The sequence below is a fragment of the Pithys albifrons genome, chromosome 4, assembly GCF_047495875.1.
Source record: "Pithys albifrons albifrons isolate INPA30051 chromosome 4, PitAlb_v1, whole genome shotgun sequence".
Classification (NCBI taxonomy): domain Eukaryota; kingdom Metazoa; phylum Chordata; class Aves; order Passeriformes; family Thamnophilidae; genus Pithys; species Pithys albifrons.
In genome coordinates this window covers 37,522,377-37,545,538 of record NC_092461.1, presented here as the reverse complement: position 1 = coordinate 37,545,538, position 23,162 = coordinate 37,522,377, and the positions used below count along the sequence as shown (strand labels likewise).

Below are 23,162 nucleotides of genomic sequence, written 5' to 3'. Positions count from 1 at the left end.
CTTAACATTCAATGAGAAGTCAAGATTTTAACTAGTGGCATGACCAGATCTTATTTCTGTACATGTTGATGTACTATGTAATAAAAAAATAAATAGCAACTGTTGTTCAACAGTAAATAAGACATCATCTGCAGAGCAAACTTCCCCCTCTGGGGGCACCTTCCCCTACCCCTCCCCCCAACCCTTTATCAGCTAATTTTCCATAAAGATTTAGACTTTCCAAATACTATGTCATATACAAAATTGCAGACAGTGGCTCATTGAGTTCAAATATAATACTGTACTTAAACTCAATCAATATCATACATTTTCAGATTTCTTATGACCCACAATAAGCCAGAATAAACAGAACTATTGTTCCCGATGGAACTCATTTAATTTTATAAAATGCATATGTATACTATTTTAAAGAGCGTAGAAAAGAATAGACATTTGACTCTACATAATTTTACATGCCTAGGTTTTCTTTATATGATTTGCATTTATCAGTTTATTTCAAGATCACTTAAAAATACAACTGACCACAAAAGTGAATAGGTTTTGTTCTTTAATGCAACTTAAAACATTGTAGTAATGCATAAAATGGAATGCTAAATAAATGCTAAACCTGTCTTCTTTTCCATAAAAAACAAAATAAAGTCTGAACACTGGAGCTGGTAATACTGAAGATTAGATGCCAGCAGTCTCGCTCACTCATTGCATATTTTTTTTGGAATTAATTTTTTTATAAATGATAAAACCATTAACAGTTGATAAATGTTTTGCATTTCTTTTTCCATGTGGGATTTAGACTGATACTTGTTTCTAAGTTAACCACAAACAGAATTAAATATTCACTGACTACAGTCTTGTAAAACTGTATTAGAAATGAAAGCCCTCAGAAAGTCTGAGATGTGCTTCTATGAAATGAAAATCTTTCCATGCAGCCAAGACAATCTGCTTTGAAATAGCAGCACTACGTACTGAAGCCAAAATAACATTTAAAGCAAGTAATACAAAACTACATATGAAAGTCATGGAACCCGCTACAAACCATGGAAAAAGCACAACTACATGATGTTTCAAAAGATTAAAAATTATGTTGAAAGTGACATGGGAAATTAAAGTTTCCAGTAATACAATGAAGTGTTTTCTGGCAATGCAACTTTATACCAACTTTCAAGAAACCTCAGGTCAAATGCAGCCTTCTAAAGATTTTGTTAGACATTAGCTTTATAACAGCATGTCTCTTAGTTTGCGCTTTGAGTCACAACTATTACTGTCACAGTTTAGTGAACTCTATGAAAACCAGCCTGATACTTGTGATCTGAGCTCTACCATTAACAGCCTGATCAAATGCACGAGAGGTCGTCTTAGCTTCCATTTTTTAGAGCATTAAAAATAATTTAAATTTATTCTTATATCACCACTTAAAAAATTTATTTTAGGTAACTAACTTTTAGCAAGGTTGAAGACAGAGGAAAAAAACCCCACAAAATCATTTTTCAAAGAGCCAATTTAGCTATAAACAAATACTGTTGCAAGCTCACATTAATCTGAATAGCAATTAAGTTAAAATGTTCTTTTCCTCAAATGTAGCTATATGACTACGGTACTACTTTTGTACAAAGGCAGGTTTCAAGTAAGCATCTAAATGCATGCACAATGTCAACAGTTAACATTTGCTAGAAGTCCTTGGTTACTAAGAATTCAGTGAAAAAACCCAGCAAATTTCACATATACTACTAAAGAACAGTATGACTAATTTTCATTAAAATAAGTTTTCGAATGAAATAAATTTGTAACTTTTTATAGTGAGGTAATATCACAGGGGAACTGCAATCACAGTTTGGCATAGGTCCACATAATATAAACATAAAATGCTGTATGCACACCGGAAAATGTTACTGTTACCTGTAAAGTCAGTGAATATTTGTCTTCATAATTACACTTAACTGAGCACTATATTAAATAAATACCAAAGTGGGTTTCATAGCTGTAAACTGCATACACTTACGAACTGCAGACTGATTTTTAAATTGTCCAAAACCATTCACTCATTCTAACTTTTCTGTTAATTGTATGTTGAGAATAGCAAGTTATAAGGAACAGTCATTTCTGTACAGGTACATGGCTGACAGAGATCACCTGTGTTGGAAAGCTGGCAGTCCATACGTGTGGGACAGCACAGACAGAGATGTAAGTGCTGGATGCCGAGGATGGCTTCAACAAACCCAATAAGGCGTGCCAGGTTCCAAGGCTACCATAATACTGGCAAAGGCAGAATAACACAGTATATTTACAATACATATAATTCAACCTCATGAGGTGAAACTTAAATGAATTCTTAATTTGTAACAGCAGCTATATATACAATTGTGCACAGGATTACAGGGAGGCAGCAGCGTTCGCTTTTGCTAAAAAGCCCGTCTTGCATGAAGAATGTGCAATGCTCAAGTTTAGGATTTGTTTGTTTGTTTTTACTAGTCTGACAGAATGTGCACAAAGGACACTGGAAAGACCCCTTTCCTCTCTGGCTGTCCTTCGATGTGGCCAATCTGCAACAGAGAAGAATGTACAAATATAGATGTGAATGTGAACACATGGACTTCATAAACTGCATTTACTTCACTCAAAAGCAGCAGAACTGCCCACAGAGCCTTTGCAAGCTCCTGAACAATTTGAAGCAGACCTTATTTAACATTTGAATTTGTGTAAAGGAACAAAATGAAACTGCATAAGTGTATTATAAATATGACAAATTTAGCCACTTAAATTTAAAGAGAACAAAACTCCAATTTTTCTTGGAAACTTACATACATCTCTGAATTTCAAGAATCTCACCAAAACCTAGTTTTTCTGTTGTCTGATAGGCCGAGTTTCAATAATGAGTCTGAAAACCATTCATCTTAGTTAACCAAATAAATCATGAACATCTTACTTATGGAAAATGTCTGCTACAACTGTGAATTTAGTTATTATAATCTCCATGTTTCCTTTACTTAAACTGATAAAAGCCCAGCCATTTTCTGATTGAATTAGTATGATACCTAATGATTTACATGCATACTAATTTTCATAATAAATCACAGTATTGTTTGATTCACGTACAGCTTCTTACATATTTTGCATAAGGATAATTTATAAAGAGACTTAGAAATAAAAAACAATGACATCTTTTATACCACCTTTCCATGTTTAAAATGCACAATTATCAACAACTTGCAAACTGATAGCACTGGAATAGCAGTTCTGATTGATCACATAACCCTCTTCTCACCCTGCTACAGTGCTACTCACTGCTTTCAGAATAATGGTGTACCTCCTTCCTCTTCCAAAAGCTTAACAAAATGGGAAGGGGAAACATGCAGGGCTGGCCATTTCCTCTTGGAGAGCCAAATTTTTGAAGCATATGAGTCAACAGTCCTCGTTTCCCTTCTCAGAAACACTCGGACTGGAGCACGACATGGAACTTGTCAGGCATGTACCCAACGGTCTTAAAAAGCCACTTCACAAAACAGATTCAGCAACTAATGCAATGGTAATCAGGGACTGGATGGCATGGAAAACAGCAGCTTTTCACTGGGCTCTTTTGATACCAGATTTTCAACTGAAAATCTTCCACACTTAAATGATGAGTGAGGGGAGAATACACAGCTGGAAACAAAGCACCAAAGGTTGTGCTGCACTTAGATTAGGAAATCACAGGCAGCATTGCAATTAGAATTTGTTTTAATCAAATGAAATCCATCTCTTTCGCACAAGTAGTAATTCTTCATTAGGGAGGTACAACGTAGCAGGGCTTTAGGGACATGAGGTGGAATGTCAGGGGAGGGCTGGAGCCTTCATATGGGGTTGAGAAAAACCTGGTGTTAGCACTTGAACACTATGCAGTTCAGAAGAGGGGGAATATGGTATGAACCAGAGGTATGGGGAGGAAGAAGGGAAAGAAAATGTTACCTGCCCTTCATTTAAGGAGGAAAACCATCAGTTTATAGCACCAATTACAGATTATTTTTCAGGCTTCCAGCAACCCCTGGAGGTATAACTTAACATTTCAGGTGAACTGAAGATGATTACACAATTTATTTTTCATGAAGGGTGTAAGCATGTTAATTGGAGTAAAAATCACCACTTCTTCATTTAATGAAAGGCTAGTGTGAATTACAGAGAGGGACATGTGTAAATACATGCTGTTATGAGCAGCAACAAAGCCAAACCTAGTGGGGATGGTTCTAACAGACTCCTCCTGCCAGAGAAAGGAATCTTTTTTAATATGAGTTTAAGGGCTGGATGTTAGCTCAGGCAAAGGAAAAACGCAACAAAAATCCCCAAACAAACAAAGAAAGCACAAGACAAAAAACCCCATCACCTACAAACCAAACTAACAACAAACCCTTCACATTTGGAAAAAGAGGCTTGTCTATAAAAGTCCTAAAGAAGTTATGTGGACCTGTAAAAGGTAAAGATACATACCCACCACTCTTGGTCCTCTTCACCAGTTACAATAATTACTTCTCCTTCAACAAATGTGAGCTCATCATCATTATCTGCCTGACAGTCATAAATGGTCTTCACTCGCCTAACTTTGTTTTTCCCCTAAAAATAGAATGAAGGACATGAGGAGGAGAGAAAAAATATATAATATGAATTTTGCCTTTTAGTTATGTTTTATTTTAGAAGAATGTGAAGACTACTGATTGTTGTCCCTTCAATTGGCAACATAACAATACAAAAACTCTGCTTCAACAAGGATATTAAAAAAAATAAAATGAAAAGTTACCTATGCAATGGTAGGTTTTCTTTTTCTTAAGATTCAGAACTCCCAACAGAATATAAGGTGTAATGCTCAACATATAGGGCAGGGTTTACGAGGGCTTAAGTAACCTCTGCTTCCTCCAGAGAAGAAAGTTTAAATAATGTTCCAGTCTACCAACACTCTCTTTCTCCTTTAATACACACTTCATCAAAAAACCACCATGAACAGAAAATGAAATCCAGTCTCCTCTGAATGTTCCAAGAGAGGTAACGGGCCCAGGAAAATGCTGCACTGAAATCCCAGTATTCCTTACAGTTTTGGTTTTGGATCTAGTGCAAAAATACAGTATTCTTTGATTTCAGATCTGCTTACAGGACTGGAAATTATTTTTAAGTGATTTTTCAATCCAATTGTTAGCATTTTCTTATTAAAAGTATCTTAATTTCAGATGGCAGTACTATTTTTTGATGATAATTCATAGTAGACATTCTCACAGCTCTACAATTCTGAGTCCAAGTATTTTCTAGGTCATACTTTGCTGCACACTGCTAATTCACACGAAAAAGCCTCAGCCATGGACTCCTCCCCAAACATATGTTTCTCACGGCAGGGAAAAGGACTTAAATTATTTCCAAATAGAGTAAGTAAGCAACATTCACAGTTGAACACTCCTGCTACTTTATATTCCTGTATTTTCATATCCACACCTCTTCAAAAACTAGAGTTTCTTCTTTGAACAGAAGTAGTCAGACAACAAGAACAAAAAACCCAAGAAGAGCAGAAGGAGACGAGAAGCAGAAGGGCCATGAAGGAAAAAGTCAGCAGGTTTAGAGGAATTTGAGCCAAAAGTAACTTCATAGAGGAAATTTCCTAGGGAGCCTTCTCTGTGCTGTTACCTATCCACTTGAAATTCTTCCATGCTTTGAAAAAAAAAAATCCCTGTAAGCTCAACAGCAGAACGGACACATACCAAAAAGCAATCACACTAAACTCAAGGTACAGGAAAACAACACTTACAGGGGGATCTAAGGGAGAAACCAGTTAACAAGACTAAAAAAAAACCCAGACTCAAGACAAATGAATAGAAATACCAGAAGTGAAGTTCATACGAGATTAAGGGGGTTTTTACAGCAAAGGCTTGCTGCAGCAAGAAGTCACTTCAAAGAATGCTTCCTGTCTTTAAAAAAGATATTCATATAATTTGAATAAAAATTTCAACTATCCATAGGGATTGAACTTCAATAGGAGTGGGTATTTGAGGCCAGTCTCAGCTTTCAACTGCAGAGAACTTGTACAAAGCAAGTGCTTCCAATCAATCCTCCAGTGATGAAGAGAAGCAGCTACTTCTGCCAGGTAAAAATTGACTCATTTAAGAAAGAGAATAAAGAAATTTATATTCCTCTCAACTTAGAGAACTGTATGCAACTCAGTTTGTAAGAACACATGAAAAATGATGGGAGTTGTTCCTGGTTCCATCAGATTAGTGCCACAGATGAGATTTTAACATTCTATTCCTTTTATGGAAAGCAACAAAAAGGAGAATTCAAGCCCAAGTTGTATTTAAATTTGGGAAGGTTTAAAAAAGGATGTATCTGAAGAGAGTATATATGTTCTAGAACACAGTTTGGGGCACTGGTGTGTAAAGAAATGAAAGCAATTCCAGGAAATGTAATCTGTGACTGTAAAACAAATACCACTACCCCCCACCAACTCCCTGTATCCAACACTAGTACTTACTAAGAAGAGATTTTATGCTTAAGACTGAATGAGTTGCTGTGATCATTAAGAATCCGTCCATGCTCTTATTTACATTCAACACTCTTTTTCTTTAAAAATAAGTATTTAGTCTTTATAGAAACCAACACACGCACATACACACGCACAAAAGAACAACTCAAGAACTCATTGTAATTTCAGAAGCACTCAGAGCAAGTTTCATTTCTCTAAATACATCCTTTCAAATCCTTACATATTATTGGCATTGGAATGTTTAAATTATATTCCTGAACAATTAATTTTCAATAAACAAATTTAGGTTTCTCTATTTAGTGGCTAAACAGTCAAACCCACAAGTACTGGAGGCTGCTGTCTCAGGTCTCCCTGCTGCACTGGGATGGAGCATTTTCCAGCTTGTGAAAGAGGATACAGCCAGAGCATGGAAACTGAGGCAAGACACTTTTAAGAGGAATTCTTGTACATTAAGACTTGAGCAAAAAAGACTGCACTGAACAAGAAGAGATACAAGTGTGCATGCAATGATGTGAAAAAAAAATGGGAAGACATAATAGTTTTGATTACTGCACAAAAGTGGAACTATTTAATTTACTGCACGTGTGAAAATCGCTGAGTTTGGAGAACAATGAATCTTTCCTCAGAATTTTTCTTTATAAAGTGAGGAAAGAGTAAAAAAACCCAAACCAAAACAATCTACTATTTGATCTTTTTTCTTCTCTAATAAACTGACAAATAGCTGGGAATGTCGGGCATCATTTCCTTGCTTATGTTCAAAAGTACTTAAGTAAACAAACTGTACTTGCAGACACCTTTTGAATCTCCAGAACACTCAGGAAGCCCAAGCAACAACCCTGTCATTCTCAGCTGACATAGGAGCTTACAGGCAAGTCCGTGCCAGACGCCAAGCAGTGATGGCTCCAGAGTGTTCTTTCCTCACACAAGCACAAGACAGAAACTCATCCTCTGCTTTCACTGCAAGAACGGAAGTCTTATTTCCTTTTACATAAAGCATTTCACACAGAGAATCAGACAAACAAAACCACCCCCTTTTTGATGCATTCTTCATGATGAAAATTTAAGAGAACTCGGGAGTTTATCTGATAAAGTTATTTCAAAGTATGTATACATGAAGACTCCTCTGTTGGAAATTGCACTGGTTAGCAAGATGAACATCAAGATGAATTGGCAGCTAGAATCAAGTTAAAGATCCAGCTCTGCTACTACACAACACCCAGCAATGTCAATTTTGCTACTTCAGCAATATATCTGAACCTTTGTACTTAAGTACATCAACATTAAATGCTCGTGACAGAAGCATTTACTACTTTGTCACAGTTGACTTTAAATTTTGCATATTTTGACAATAGGTGCTAACATCCCTTCTTATAGCCTACAAAAATCAATATATCAGTATTCTAGCAATCTAAGGCATTTTACTGAGCAGAGAGCAAAGACACCAGAGAAAACCACCAATTCATTGAGAATTATGACTAGCACAGATAAAAATACTCAAGGTCCCCAATAAATCAAATACATTGCCATGCTTCCAAGGTTATTGTTTCATGTTACACGTATCTGTTTCAGTATGCAGGAGGCCTTGCAAACCCTCAGCATTTGCTGAAGCTGCTTGGTGGTTCACAATGAACCCCTTATTCCCCATCCAAACCCATAAAGTTATGTTGCTTTGTGTTCATAGCTCAAGGGTGCACAGAAGGTTCTACAGTAACTTCGAAGCCTTCCATGGATACTTCCAACTAGCTGGAGTAATACCTACCATATTTATTTTCCTGGGAAGTGGCACAGGGGTTTCTGGCAGAGTATGTGTGATGTCATTCGACTCTTCAGACGCTTGCCTTTGGACGGTGTCTCTAGATTGTATGTTCGGAGAAAGATCTATGGAGTGGGATTTTTGATTTGCCTCTGAGGGCTGAGGCTTCAGTGCTGCTTCTCCAACTTGAGTTTTAGCCAACAGCTCTCCTAGCTGAGGTTTGGGAGGAAGGTCCTTCATTTGTGGCTTTGGAGGTAAGTCTCCAAGTTGTGGTTTTGGTGGCAGGTCTCCTAGCTGAGGCTTTGGGGGCAGTTCTCCAGGTTTTGGGGGTAAATCTCCTACTTGAGGTTTCTGAGTTAATTCCAGAGGCAGAGGCTTTGGGGGCAAGTCTCCAGGTTGTGGTTTCTGTGGTATATCGATGGATAGTGAAGGCTTCTGAAACATTTCCATGTGCTGATGCGATTTGTCTATTGAAAGATGATGACTGGTTTCTATTTTTCTTAGTGCCACTAAAACAAAAGAGCAAAACAATGTTTTTCACCATCTCATTTCAATATTAAAGAAGTTAGGCACATATCAAAACTGCAACTGTGTAAATGATCACATGGTCAACTGAGCCCCACAACTGCCCATAGGTCTTCCTAGTCTATGACAAAAGCAAAATAATGCAACTTTACATAACCCTTGTTCACTGAAGTCTCACTGAATTGCTCCTCTTGGAGGTCAGCAGTGCTTATTTCAACAGCTAGTAGGTGTCAGTTTATATTTATGTACTTAAAATGAAATAAAGTGATGACGTTTTGGACCTAAAAAAACCCAAACAAAAACCAAAAACCTGACGTATTTTGCAAAACTACATACAGACCCACTGTATGCAGTTTCTGATGTAACTGCAAAAAACTTCTTTTTAACGACAATTACTCATGCATATAGTTGAATTCCATACAAAAAAACACCTGAGTCTCAGGATTAGTACTTGTAAAATCTCATAGAAAAGAGCAAGTGAGCATGTATGTGTATACAGTGTATAGAATAACTTGTACAGACATTCAGAGTAAAATTAATAAAAAATGAATATTTACAAATCAGTAAAGACAAAAAATTTTAAAATGTGTGTTTTTCAGATTGGAGGGAACAAAATTGAAAATAGCTTTTCAAATAGATTTTCTCAATGTCATGAATTGTTTCTAATGCCAAGTTTGCTGAGAAAACTTGACTGAAATCTGCCTTGAAAACAAAGCCCTAAGAACACAACAATAAAACCCCCCACAAGCCCCTAAACCAAACAACTCAAATGTTAAAACAGATGAAGAGGGTCAGGAGGGGAAAGCTACAACCCATGATGAAAGCAACATATTTTGACCAGAAGGAACAATTTCCTATTTTATTCCTCATTGCTGTGGTATCATATTCTGCCAGCCCAAAAGGTGGCCTGACATTTGACTATGAAAGCAAAGCAACACCACTCCCTTTGGATATCACCCATTGCAACAACACTTACACACTGTATCTATAATTACTTATCAAAAAAAATTGTTTCCAAGAAAGAAATTGTATAGTTACTATCAGATAGCTCATTTTAAAAAAATGCCTGTGTTGTAGACTTACCTCATAGCAAATGTACATGCACTGACCATCCATATGGGCTTGAGACATAAGTAAATGATATGAAAAACTCTAACAGTAGCTCTTATCAAAGTGTTTTGATTTGGCACATCTTAAATTCTCACCTATATCATTTAAATCAAGGAAGTGTTGACTTCCTCTGCAGTGCCACCCTAGCACATCATTAGTGTCTCTTTCAAAAGATTATACCATGTCATAATCACTCTTAAGTTAATAAAGTTGAAATTTCACATTTGCATTTTCTGTTAAAATGATCTGCACTCTCAATTTCAGACATCTGACTCCAGAAGTTTGGACAAGCAGCGTTTCCTGCTCTTTAGGCTCTGTTGTAACATGTGTCACAAATTCTGTATCAGAGTGAGCTCAAAGTCTACTTTCAACTCTGTAGTCAACTGCAGCAACAACTCAAAACACCCCCAAATAAACCTGCTGTGTGAGTTTAAAGAGAGACTAGGAAAAATATATTACTACAAGAAAGGGCCACAGGTATTCCCTGGGATGATTGTCTCAGCAACTTTGCCAATGATATGTAAGTGAGCATGTAACAGCACCTGATTCTTTTCAAAGTAGTTATAGGGACAACCCTAATTGCCAGAACATGGCATGGATAGAGCTTGCTCTAAGTGTATCAAGAAATTTGACTTAGATACAGGAAGAAAAAAGAACTTACGAACAAGAGTGGTCAAGGATAGAAATGGAAGCCCAGAAAGGTCACCCATGGAGATACCTAAAATGTGATCGGACATAACTTTGAGCAACCAGCTCTGGTGGAAAAAGCTGTCCCTTCTCAGAGTGGTGGGATGGACCACATGACCTCCTGAGGTCTCTTCCAGCTTCAATTAGTTCATGATTTTTTCTTTTCCTTCCTCCATAGCTCTATTTTTTTTCAATTTAATATAAACCTTCCTGACCTTCCAAAATCCTTCCAGTTTTGTGAATCTTACATGGTTTGTGGCATTTTAGAAATGAAACTTTCACTGAAAAGACCATATATTTTAAAACAGGTATCTACTCTCACACAAAATTAAAAGATAATTATAACCACAAAGAGAATTCTTACCTTTCTGAGGTAGTTTGGGAAGAACTCTAGGGCCAAGTGCAGTCTTTGCAGTCCCAGTGCTAAATCAATAGATGTGAATTATTAGTGCTTACAACTGTTATAAAATATATTTATGTCTCATTTTTTTTTGCCCCTCTACACATCCATAATTAAAAAAAAAACCCAAACAAATCCACATTTATTTTGCTGCTTTTGTATAATCATCTTTTCTCTGGATCAATCACAAAACTCAAAGCACTGTTAAGAATTAAATGGGGTTTTTTTAGAGAAAAAGGCATACAGAACCAATACAGCTTCAATGCTATGGGGCAGATATATTCTAACAACTATGCTGTGTGTAAAATGCACTCTGAAAATAGGTGAAGCTGAAAGAGCAGCTCTGTGGGAGATTCTGAACTTAAAGCAAAATGTGTTCCTTAAAGTAATTGTACTGAAGCATTCAAAATATAACCTATCCTTTGTCAGTGGTTGGAAGTTTGCCAGGACTGAGCCTATGCCTTTTAGCCCACTGCACATGTATTACACACACATACACACACACACACACAGACAGACATTGCTGCTGCAGTAGGAAACAAAGTCTCTGCTACTTCAGGATGACTGTGGGAAAACAACACGCTTTGATCTGTCAACCTGTGTTAGCTACTCGGAGTGGTAAGCAAGAAGACAAGCAGGACAGTTGCAAGTAATTTAATTAATTAAATTATAGCCTAAAAATCTAAGATAGTTGCAATTGTCAAATTTTTCAATCTATGTTTTTTGTTGTAGACATTGTTTTTTTCAGAATCAATACCAGACTGGTTCAAATTTGCAAACATGGCATATGAGGACAACATGTTACAAGTTTCAACAAATCCCACCAATTTTTTTTCCTTTAAAACCACACCTGGGTCACTTTTATAGAAAAGAACTGTGGAAGAAAAGAAAGCAAGTTGATTTAAGACATAAAAATCAAACAATAAATAAAACTCAGTATCAGCTTAAAATAATGAGTCAAAAAACATGAAAAAAGAAAAATGTATGAGAAAATTGCCAGAGCATGTTCAACAGAGCAGAGTCTTCTGCATCAACAGCCTTGATTCTGGTATTGCTTGTCTCTGCAGCCAAAATTCCAGAATGAGCGTGATGAAACACTTTTCAATTCCTAGCTGTTTTTTAAATTGCCAAAATATATCATCACATGACACTGAAAGAACAGCCAAACTCAATTTCCATTCAATAAACCATTGAACCATAGAATTCCCTGAGCTGGAAGGGACCTGCAAAGATCAATGAAGTCCAGCTCCTACCTGGGCCTTTATCTAACACCATGGACTACAAGTACCACATTTGTACCCTCGTCTGACAAGTACTGAGTACAGGTCCAGCTCTTTGTGCTGTGGAACATGATTACTTTTTCCCTGAATGTTCAGTGCCATCTGCATGGATTCAGCAAACATGGCAAGCCAGCTGTGCTACTGGCAACAGGTCCTCTGCCTGTCTTGGCAAGGCAGATCACAGACTGGGGGGTGTCTGGAAATTCTACCTACACATCTTCTGCTGTGATCTGTTTGATGTTACACATCCCTCTCCAGTCACGGCCTGATCCCGCACACTTGTGATCATACAAGGTCATGTGCCTGAGGCAGGAGTTCGCTACAGTCACCATGCTCTGAACCTCAGGACTTCGGAATCACAGTGCAGAGAGAGGAGTAGCAAACACTAAGTGACAGGAATGTATGGCTGTCCTTACTTCTCCAGCAATAGAAAAAGATACTGGTAATAGACAGACCTGATGAACTACGAGCTAAAAGCAGTTTGTGTTATTGCAGATTGTGTGGCAGCACATAAGCTTGAAAGACTGGAAAAAAGTTAAGCTAGAAGACTGAGATGAATTCTTGCTCTTACAGAGCCATCTTCGATGCCAGCCTGTACCCAGAGTGACACTGCTGCAGCTACAGGCATGAGAGTTCAGACTGAAGATAAAATGAAATGCCAGGAGACACGAAAATAAAACTTTTGTGCTGCTAGACTGCGGTCTGAGGCAGCATTCCCCAGCTCAGAGAGCACTTCTGTAGGAGCGGCAGATAGATTCGGGTACAAGTCGTACTGTCCATCCCGCTCAAAGGATGGATTGTGTATGGACAGCTCAGAACAAAGCGTAGGAGGCTCAATGAAGCCAAAGTATGCTAGTAAGGCATGCAGAAAACTAATGAAGAAACACTGCTAGGATTTTATTTCCTATGAAGGACTTTTTTTCTTCTTTTTCTAACTTACAAATTAGCTATATTTATTTAAATTTTCATCTCTGCCTTCATATATGGATATTTTACCTTGACTGCTGAGACATGCCCTCAAACTTGTTTGCAGCCTTAGTTGAAGGTGGGCCCAAATCATTACCTAAGGTGAAAGAAAGGACAATTAAAAACAAAACAAAAAAACCATTAGGATAACTGAAATATAATCAGCAGAGGGTGCAACTTAAAGTGAAACACATCTTCCTCCACGTATCCTTTATATAACATATCTAAAAGCTCATGTAAAGCTTCATTCTTTATTAATAATTTTGTAGCTGAAAAAGCAGCAGGGACGATAATAATCCAACATGACCTTTCATATAACACACTTTAAAACAAGTCACTGGTAGCTCACATCTTCTGGCAAGGGAAGATTGAATGACATCGCTGTAGGGCATCTGTTTTGAAATAGTGTTTCAATTTTCTCTGAATAGAAGGAGATACTGCAGGCCAGTATCAGATAAATTTATCACAGATGTTTATATTTTGTGCTATGAGGCATGTCTTTTTAAAACCACCAAGAACTTGTTTTTATTCACAAAACACTAAATTTCTAAGGATGGTATTTGATCCTATGTAAAGAACAGCCTTTGCTGATTTAATGACTAAGTCTGTATGTTCCCATTACCTGCACATCGACCATTGGTAAAGAAAAGATCCTGGGTATATAAAACTCTGTCAAAAGGCAGCAAAATCCAAACTTAAGTGCTCTGGTCTCCTTCAGCAGAAGGCTTCTCTTCCATTAACCATCACCATTTCAAGGTATAATGATATTAACACTTTGGTTTAGTGCCTTTATCATTCCCCTTTGCCTCTCCTATTAGAGCATGTAACTTAACAATCTTAGAACAAACTTCAACAACCATTAGTAAATTTTGTCATTGAAATAGATGTAAAGTGACATTTAATGTTCCAAGAACACAAAATAATTCTCATATAAATTAATGACACATTTGCCTAAATACCATTCTTAGTGCATTGAAATCTAAATGAAACAGCAGAAAAGGCTCATGCTGATCCTTGCTAAAAATATGTTTGCATTTAGAAGTGAGGAAAAAAGGGAACAAAGGTAAAACAAGCAGCAAACCCTTCACATGTAGATCCTATGGATAAAGCAAGGAAAAATATCTCATGGTTGCCATGGAAATCCAAAATAATCTAAATGACATTTTTAGAACATCTTTGAATAGTAACTCAATTTACTTAGATGTAAGCTAAGGATTGCTCTGCTTGAAACTTCAATTAATGCACAGATTAGAAAACAAATGCTGAAATTCAACATAGCAAGAAATATAACAACACAGAAAAAAGCTTCTGAAAGGAAAAGCAGTGAACGTCTGACAATATTCTTAAGCCAAAAACATGAAGGCAGAGATACAAGAAATTCCCTCTTTTATAAACACAAAATGTAATACTTTGTTAACAAACCAAATGGACTTTCAAACAAGTTTTTGTACAGATCTCACATAAGAAACATGGGGAGAGGAGGTCCTTTGTCAATTCACTGAAGTTTAGCCTGCACTGAAGAGCAGTAAAGAGACAGAAAAAGCCATATACGTCTCTGGCCCTGCTCTGACAAGGTATTCTACTGCTACAGGCTTCTTCAACTGCACACCTGCACATTTCCCATATTTTCCTTTTCCTTTATCTGTTGTCTTAAGGCTTTTACAGAAAAGTTGGCACTAGCTTAGCCTCTGATCTTACCACACTTTCACTACAATAGTGTTACATTGTTTAGTATTCTAGTATATGGTACTTAAGGTGTTGTTTTGGACTTAAATATTTGGGATTTTTTACACTTTTAAAGTTCAGACCTTTAAATGTCTTCACTACTTCTGAAATTGTACACGGCTGTTAGACTCTAGAACACAGGAAACTTCTTTTGTTCCTTATCCCATACGTCTGGGAAGTAGAGAACTGAAAAGACTGACATTATTTGTATTCCTTGAGAAAAAAGTCTTTGTTTCATTGGACTCCATATTTTTCTTCATATTGAATCCTAAATTTAATCATGTATATGAGTACTCCATGATTTACTGCATTTATCTCAACTTGCTGAAGAAAGTAGTGCTTTTAGGATAGCAAATTTTTTTAGGCTAGTAATTGTGTGTTTATACTAGAGCAGAGAGAGGATACTCCTAAGATATAAGTAGTGCATGGATGACGCCCTTATGTAAGCATTGGATTCCAGCTTAAAAATTTACAGGTTCATGGAAATCCTGCCACCAAGACTAACAGAGAAAATTACCAGGGCCTGAGATTTCTAGATACCGAGAGAAGTTGACAGCATAGAGTAATGTTTATTGAAAAGAGGAAGAATCTGAATAGGATGGAAAATAGTGTGTAAAAAGCAACTGTCAGAAAGGTATCCTGCTATAAAAAATTAAAAAGTTCTGTTTCTGTAACTTCTGCAGGTATAAGGATGCAAACCTATTGCTCTCTGTGTATGCACAGACAACATCACAAAAGTCAAATACATATTAAGACAACACATTCCCACCAGCGAGGTGTGAACACTTTATGGGAGAGATGTGGCACAGAGCCCTCTGGCAGTTGTGAGACCTGCAGAGACACAGACTCATGGGGTTTGTCTGCCCCAAATCTACATCCACCTGGATTAACAAGCTGGTTGGAGCAGTATCAGGGGTGAGGAGGCAGAGGCAGAGTAGAGCAGCAGTTGAGGGGGCCAGGGTGAGGGCAGCCTGGGCAGCTAAGGCAGAGAGAGGGAAGCAGTGGAGGAGGTTGGATTGGGCCCCAGGGGAGCATGGAATATTTTCAGCCTCCTCAAGTGAGACTCAGTTACAGCAGCCTGGGAGTCAGAGTGACAGGACAGAACTGCTGATTTATTGGAGCTGACGTTACATCAAGCTGCAATCATTGGAAAGCAAGCACCAAGTAAAAAGAAACCAAATATCATAAATCATCCATCATAAAGGTTTTCCCTTGCCCTTTTACTTTGCATTTCAAAACTCACCCCAAGGAATTGGGCCCTTATTCTGGGGTCCATGAGGTAGTGGGCTTGGTGGGTCAGAGAGGGTTCTTTTGTGTCCTGGGGGTGGGGGAGGTGGTCTCTTCTTGGAAAGAGTGGAGCTGCCACTAGAGGTTTGAGTGCTTAGAGGGAGGGTTGAAGGTGGGCCTGCAAAATAACAAACAACCTTCTTACAAATACATGTGCATAAACGTCAAAGTAGCACTGAAAAATTCACAATCAGACCCACAGCGAAGTGCAGCAAAAGACTAAAATAAAAAGACAAGCCATGCCAAAACACTGCTTAGATTAAACGACATCTTCACCACATTGTCAACCATCTCAGCTGTGGGAATATAAGGAACTTGACAATAGAATGACACACGTACTTATGTTTAAAAAATACAGAATTAATCACACTAAGATTTCTAATGTTAGGCATTGTTAAAAAAAAAAGGCAGCATGAAATCTTATAATTAAGTAATATTTAGCACGTGGGATTAAAATTACTATTAATTTACACCAGAATGAAATAACTTTTTAGATGTTCTAGTATGTGGGGAATTTTTTTCCCTTCCAGAGCATCTCATACAAATTTTTTTAATAAACTGGGGGCTAGGCAGGAAACAAGAAATCTATCTGTAAATTTTCCTTGCATTTGCAAAATACATTTGGAAGCCTGAGAAGTTTTCCTCTAATTATTTTCCTTTTTTCCCATGGCTTAAAAAAATCAAATTATGCATTCTAAGAGCAATGCAAATTGCTGTACATGGTATGTATAAAATAAACATCAGAGAAGTCCTTCTGAGACTGAGATTAGATATTTCATGGCAACATTGCTTATAAGAGCCTATGCAGTCACCCCTATGCTTAAACACTTTTATTTTTATTTCTCCCTGCATTAATGTTAGTACAGTATTACTCAACACGATTCTTGTTTTACAGGATATAGAAACAGATACAGATTGAAAGACAAAATAACCCAGAGGAAAGACAAGAGTTTTCCCTAATCAGCTTCACCACTGACCTTCAAAAACACTTCTAATAAGAAACTCAAGGAATCAGACAGAGCAGGGCACAAACACACAGCAATGGGACAACAGTTCAAGTCAGCTGCCCTTACTGCCCAAAGAAATTACTTGTAACACTAAATTAGTTCTACATTAGCTTAGAACAGCTCTAAGGGGTTTGTTGTTGAGCTTGTTTTTTTTTCCTGCTAGTTTATTATTTTGTTTTCCATTTTTTTTCTCTTTTAATCTAACCAACAACTAAGACTTCACTGCAGTCATGACCTTGCAGTAAGTTTGGCATGTCAGAGAGCTTTGCCATCACAGTCTGGATAAAGGCAGAAAATGGACATAAAAGTTTAAAAGCAAAGTATATTTATACCTGAAACTTCAACTCTATGGTCACATATTTCGTAGCACTGTAGAACCAACTAGCCTATTTTTGAAAACCTAATTTATTTGAACAGTATTTGAGACAAAAATCTTCATCCAGTTACTTGAAACATACCTCACCCTCTACACAGAACTAGAGCTGCCTCTTTAAAAATATTTGTGACAATTCTCTATAGGTAAACTGACAATGATCAAAGCCTGCACTCCTTCACAAATTATTACATATCATAAAAGTATTAAAATCAGTGAAGAATAATATTTATTAAAATTTCTTAGCTGAAATATTAAACATTAACAACAGTAATTTCAATGATCCTATAAGCATTGGTCTGTTTGACAAATATGGTGACCTCGCTCTTTCCTCTAAACTGCAAATTAAAAAATAATAGAACTGCCCATAATGAGTTAATAATTCAATCTACTATCTTCCAGATTCAAGCCTGGAAGGCCTTCTGCTGCCTTGTCAACCACAAGCCCAGCAGGTACTTTAGGCCAGGCTTAATTAATTGGTTTCTTTGATAAATACAATTATATATTTTGCGATTGTTCCTCTCAATTTACTTTAAAGTTCACAAAACCATTCATTGACAACAAGTCAAATGCCAGTGCAATTTAATGATTGTTCCCCAGTTTGCATCCTTATTCCAATTTCTTCCTCGAGCTTAAGAAAGCTAATTTAAATTGTGTATTGAGATGTTTCTCAAAGCAAACCCAACTTTCCTCATGCTAAGTTTTGACGGATGATCCCTTAGACTTCTGCAAGTTATCAATTCTTACTTTGCCTCAAGAACTATGAATCGATGGTTCTTCTATAAACCGATACATAACTCAGAGAGTACGTAGGAATGGCGAGGGGGAAAGGAAGATTCAATATCCACTGTTAACAGTAACATTATTCCTAAAGCATGCCGAAAACAGTGTTTCCTGTCCTGCCACCTGGCACTGGAGCTTCCCAGGGCCAGAACGCCGGGAAGCGGGAATGGCCGATCGCCCCCTGGCGGCCGCAGCCCCGCATTGCGCCGCCCGTGCCAAACCCGCCCCAACACGGCCGGACCGACCCCCAGACAGGGCTGCGCGGGCAGCGAGTGCAGGGAGCGTATTGAAATAGTACTGTGCGCCTAATGCAAAAATAAACCATCAGACATGGAAGTAAAATTTGTACTTTTAATTGCCTATAAAATGAAGAGACTTTCTCTACAAAGATAAAATCCACTATACCTAAAAAGCCCTTAAAATGATGTTATATGGGCATATTTCACATTAATTGTACATAACCAGACATCACAGATGAGTTGAAAAGCATCACATAGCTTTCAAATGTTCATGTTGCATACAACAGTCACAAGGAAAAGGTGTTAGGTTATGGAAAATTGTGCATCCTTTCAGACTCCTAGCATTTGTTCCTGTATAAACTCACAGAAGGAATAAATAAGAATATAGAAGTCATACACTCATGATTACATGGCTGAAATACAAAATAATTTTCTTTCAAATAAACAACGAATAAAAATTTCAAAATATCTTTTCAGAAAGAGGTATAAAGTGAAATCACACTTTGAATATGGAAAACATGGGAAAAGTTCTTAAATCTGAATCAGTTCATGGAAACAACTGGTAAAATAATACAACGTATGTATGAACTGTCTGTAAAATTGTTATGCAATACTATGTATCATAGATTCACTTATGTTGAAAAAGACCTTGAAGATCATCAAGCTGGACATTACCAAGTCCACTGCTAAACTTGTGTCTCTGTTTCTGCACCTTTGGGGTTTTGTTCCTGAGCAAAGTCCAACCTTCCTGGAGTCCTTTGCCCTTCAGGACTGTTTCCCAGAGCACTCTGTCAACTAGGCTCCTAAAGATGCCAAAGTCTGTCCAAGGGGGCAATTCTGCTGATCCCCCTCCTTACTTCTTCAAGAATTCGTGATCCCTGAGCCCAACAAGGCCTCCATCACCCACAAGTCCTCTGTTGACTAACACCAGGCCCAGTGGGTCAAGCTGACTCCCTCATCAGCTGTGTCAGGAAGTTCTCTTCCACACACTCCAGGAACATCCTAGACACTCCTCTGGCTGTGTTGTATTTCCAGCAGATGTCTGGCAAGCTGAATTCCCCCATGAGAGTAAGGGCCTGTGATTGTGAGACTTCTCCCAGCTGCTTACAGAATATCTTGTCTTCTTTTTCATCCTGGTTGGGTGGTCTCTAACAGATTCCCACCAGGGGCCTGTTGGCCTTTGCCTTGATTCTTAACTTATCAACGCTTGACCCTACTGTCACCATCATTCAGCTAAGACACTCAAAACACTCCCTTGACATACAGGGCTATCCCATCCAATCTCCTTCCTTGCTTGTCCCTTCTGAAGAGATTATAGCCATCTACGGCAGCACTCCAGTTGTGTGATTCATCCCAGCATGTTTCCATGATGACAACCATGTCACAGTTCTCTCACAGTACAACAACTTCCAGCTTCTCCTGTTCCTTGTCCATGCTGAGTGTTGCATTGATGTAGATGAACTTCAGCTGGGCTATTGATCCCACCACCTCTGTAGAGGAAGAAGCCCTAATTCCCATGTGACTGTTCCAAGGCACCTCTGTGCCTTCTGTCTTTGTTGCCACATGCTCTCCATGTTGCGTGTGTTTTTTGTGTGTATAGAAACAAAATCTCAGAACAATTCTTGTGTGACATTCTTCATTATACAAGGCTAGGCAAGATATCTTTAAGCAGTTAGAGTAATTATTTTTCTGCATCAGATATTTTGTTCCTTTAACCAGGCAGTAATTACGCCAACTATTTCTTCTCCATAGATATCTTAATCATAATTCCTTACACAACTAAGATGTTCACATTTCATAGAGGACTTTATCCTAATAGAAAGAAAAAAAAGCCCCAAACAACCCTAGACTTTTGCTTCTGCTGGGCTTTCTTTTCCTCAGCAATTGCTTTCAATCATGTTATCTTTTATCCCTTTTTCATATTACAAGGATCAGGCTTTCATGTGTAAATAGATTAAATAATCTCAAAATTATTGTACAAAGGTGAATAACCAGATAAGGTCTGCAATTAATAGTGCACTGCCCTTCAGCATTTGTGCAGTTAGTATAGTAATGACTAGTTTGTGTACTTGTGAAACCATGCAAAGCTGTTGCCATCCAATCAAGAAATGGTGGGTTTAGAGTGTAAAAACCTCATTTATGTAATATTTTTACCACTTAATGAGAGAGAGGGAAGAACCAAAATTCCAGTTAAGGGTAGAACAGGCACTGAAAAGGAAAGCAACATATTAAAAATAGTACTTTCATTTACATGTGTTGTTATTCTCACTTTTAGATTCCTCATGAGTGACTTTTTGCACAGATATTACTAAAAGTCTTCTTCAGTCTGCTTTACTATGTTTTCAGTACTGAAAATAAGACCATAATGAAAAAAAAAATCACAATCACTCTGAATCAAAAAGGTAAGAATACACATTGATTCAACATTAGCATCTGAAGTACATTCTATAATTAATATGAAAAAAGGTCCTGTTTAAAACAAACCCCAAAATTTATCAAAGAATGTTGTATTTTGTGTTGATTGAGAAATAGAAGAGCCCATGAAACCAACAGTGGTCAACCAGCCTTCCCTTTCTATTACAATATTAAAAAATACAGAGTTTGAGTGGGATAACTAGTATTATTTAATCAAAATGTGCAACACATTTATAAGAACATTTAAAAAACCTAAGTTGTTAAGTATATGCAAGGAAAGTATAGAGTCCTGAAAGCATTTAGAAGAAACAGAAGAAACTGGATGACCTTAAAGGCTGAGGTAATGGAAATGAGCTTAAATATACTTATGCTGTAAATTAAGGACTTTAGTTGAAAATTATAGTAGAGACTGTTTAATGTCTGCTATGCCATGGTATGATATAATCAAGAAATAACTAAGGACAAAAGGATAGTTTGATGTTGTATTTCCAGCAGAAACAGGAAATTTTACTGCTGTCCTGACACTTCCAGTCACTTGTATTTCAGAAAGCTGATTTAAACAGCAAAGGTATGGATAAGAGCTAATGTGATGAAAGGATAACTTGAATCATAGGAGAATGAAAATACTCTTCAATCTGATGCCGAAAGGGTTTTTTTAATTTTTTAATTTTCATATTTTGTAGATTTTAGGAACACAGTAGATGTAATGTTGTAGATTTCAGTGAATTAATATTTAGCAGCTTGTAACATAAAGTCCTTCTACCTCTACCCCTGCTCCAGAACAGGCAGCTAAGCTCTGCCAGCTATTTAGCCTCTTCCTCAAGGTACCAGATTAAAGCATATCAGAAGAGAACATAAACATGGAGCAGTGTGACCCGAAGCCCTGGAGAGCGTCCAAGAGACCTTTGTGTGCTGAAGAAGAGGAGGTGGATGAAGACAGAGGGTCCCAACGACCCCAGCCCCAATTCAACAGGGGTGGGAACTGGGAGGGGACAAAGGTGGAACTGGACATGTAGACAGTAGTGATTGGATAGGTTATATTATAAAAAGTATAGAACTTAGAGCTTGCTTGCGTGCGCGTCGATGTATTCCTGGATGAGTGGGGTTGCTCATTAAAGTGCCTGCCCATTATCTTATCTCCTACAAAACTTGGCTCGGAGTCTTTTTTACAGACTTTTACGGCAACAGTTTGGCGCCCGAAAGGTGGAAGCAGGACCTGATTGGCTTCAAATTCCTGGTCCGGACCACGGAGGTGAGATAACGGGCAGTTACTTTGGGTTTCTGTGGCATTTGGCTACGGAAAGGGGGGATTTTTGCCCCTGGTAGGAATACGGAAGGGCCGTGAGGGAGAACTGGCCTTAGGCCTAGCCAGTTTCCTGGCCTGGGAGGGCGAGGGTTTTCACCTGGGAGGGACGGGGTTGTCCCTTGAGCCTCGGGAAGGGCAGACCATGCAGCATTTGCAGGAGGGTAGCAGGCTGGGAGGCCGGCTGCAAGGGGGACGCCTCTTGTGAACTCCGGAGTCAAAGCTGTCTGGTTTTGCCTGAGGCATTGGTGGTGGTTTTGCTAAAGAATCACTATGGGCTGTGTCCAAAGTTCAGAGGACGAGATACCAAAAGATTCCCCTTTAGGCTTGGTTTTAGATCACTGGAGTCCTCTTACTGGTTCTGAAACATCTTTGAAGAAACAGGAACTGTGTAGGCTCTGTCTTAATATGTTGCCACTTCATTGCAGGTGTAGGGGAAAGGTTTGGCCCAAAACCGGGTCTTTTGTGCTAGAGGATGTGTTACAGCTAATTTCGATCTTGCATGCAGAGGAAAGATAGAATGAAGTGAAGTATGCTGAGTTGTTTTTGGCCTTTTTGTCCCATCCAGAATGGATGAAAGGGTATGAAAAGGGTATTTCCAAGGCTGGCTCCCCAGCTGGGGACTCAGGAGAGCCTGTGTTTGTTCTGGGAAAGGCAAAGGGGAAACGGCATGAAAAAACCAAGAAAGAGGATATTAGCCAGGTTTATATTCCTAAGGAAGAGGATTGGGACCTCTTAATTGCTCCAAATTTGAGGGCTGGAGCAGCCGGAGGGGTTGCTGGATCTGGTCCTGGGGTGGGGGCAGCGGTGACTGCTGGATCT

At 38.1% G+C, this 23,162-nt stretch overlaps 1 protein-coding gene across 2 annotated transcripts in view; it reads right to left on the bottom strand.

Moving 5' to 3' along the window:
• Positions 1 to 534: 534 nt before the first annotated feature.
• ASAP1 (ArfGAP with SH3 domain, ankyrin repeat and PH domain 1) overlaps positions 535 to 23,162 on the bottom strand; it is a 154,607-nt gene continuing 131,979 nt past the window's right edge. For both annotated transcript variants that reach the window (XM_071553832.1, XM_071553833.1), the window contains 6 exons: positions 16,177 to 16,338; positions 13,239 to 13,305; positions 10,927 to 10,985; positions 8,247 to 8,749; positions 4,456 to 4,578; positions 535 to 2,537 (listed from right to left, as the gene is read on the bottom strand). In XM_071553832.1, the coding sequence (XP_071409933.1) occupies positions 2,463 to 2,537; positions 4,456 to 4,578; positions 8,247 to 8,749; positions 10,927 to 10,985; positions 13,239 to 13,305; positions 16,177 to 16,338 (989 nt within the window). In that variant the 3' untranslated portion in view covers positions 535 to 2,462. The remainder of the gene's footprint in view (positions 2,538 to 4,455; positions 4,579 to 8,246; positions 8,750 to 10,926; positions 10,986 to 13,238; positions 13,306 to 16,176; positions 16,339 to 23,162) is intronic.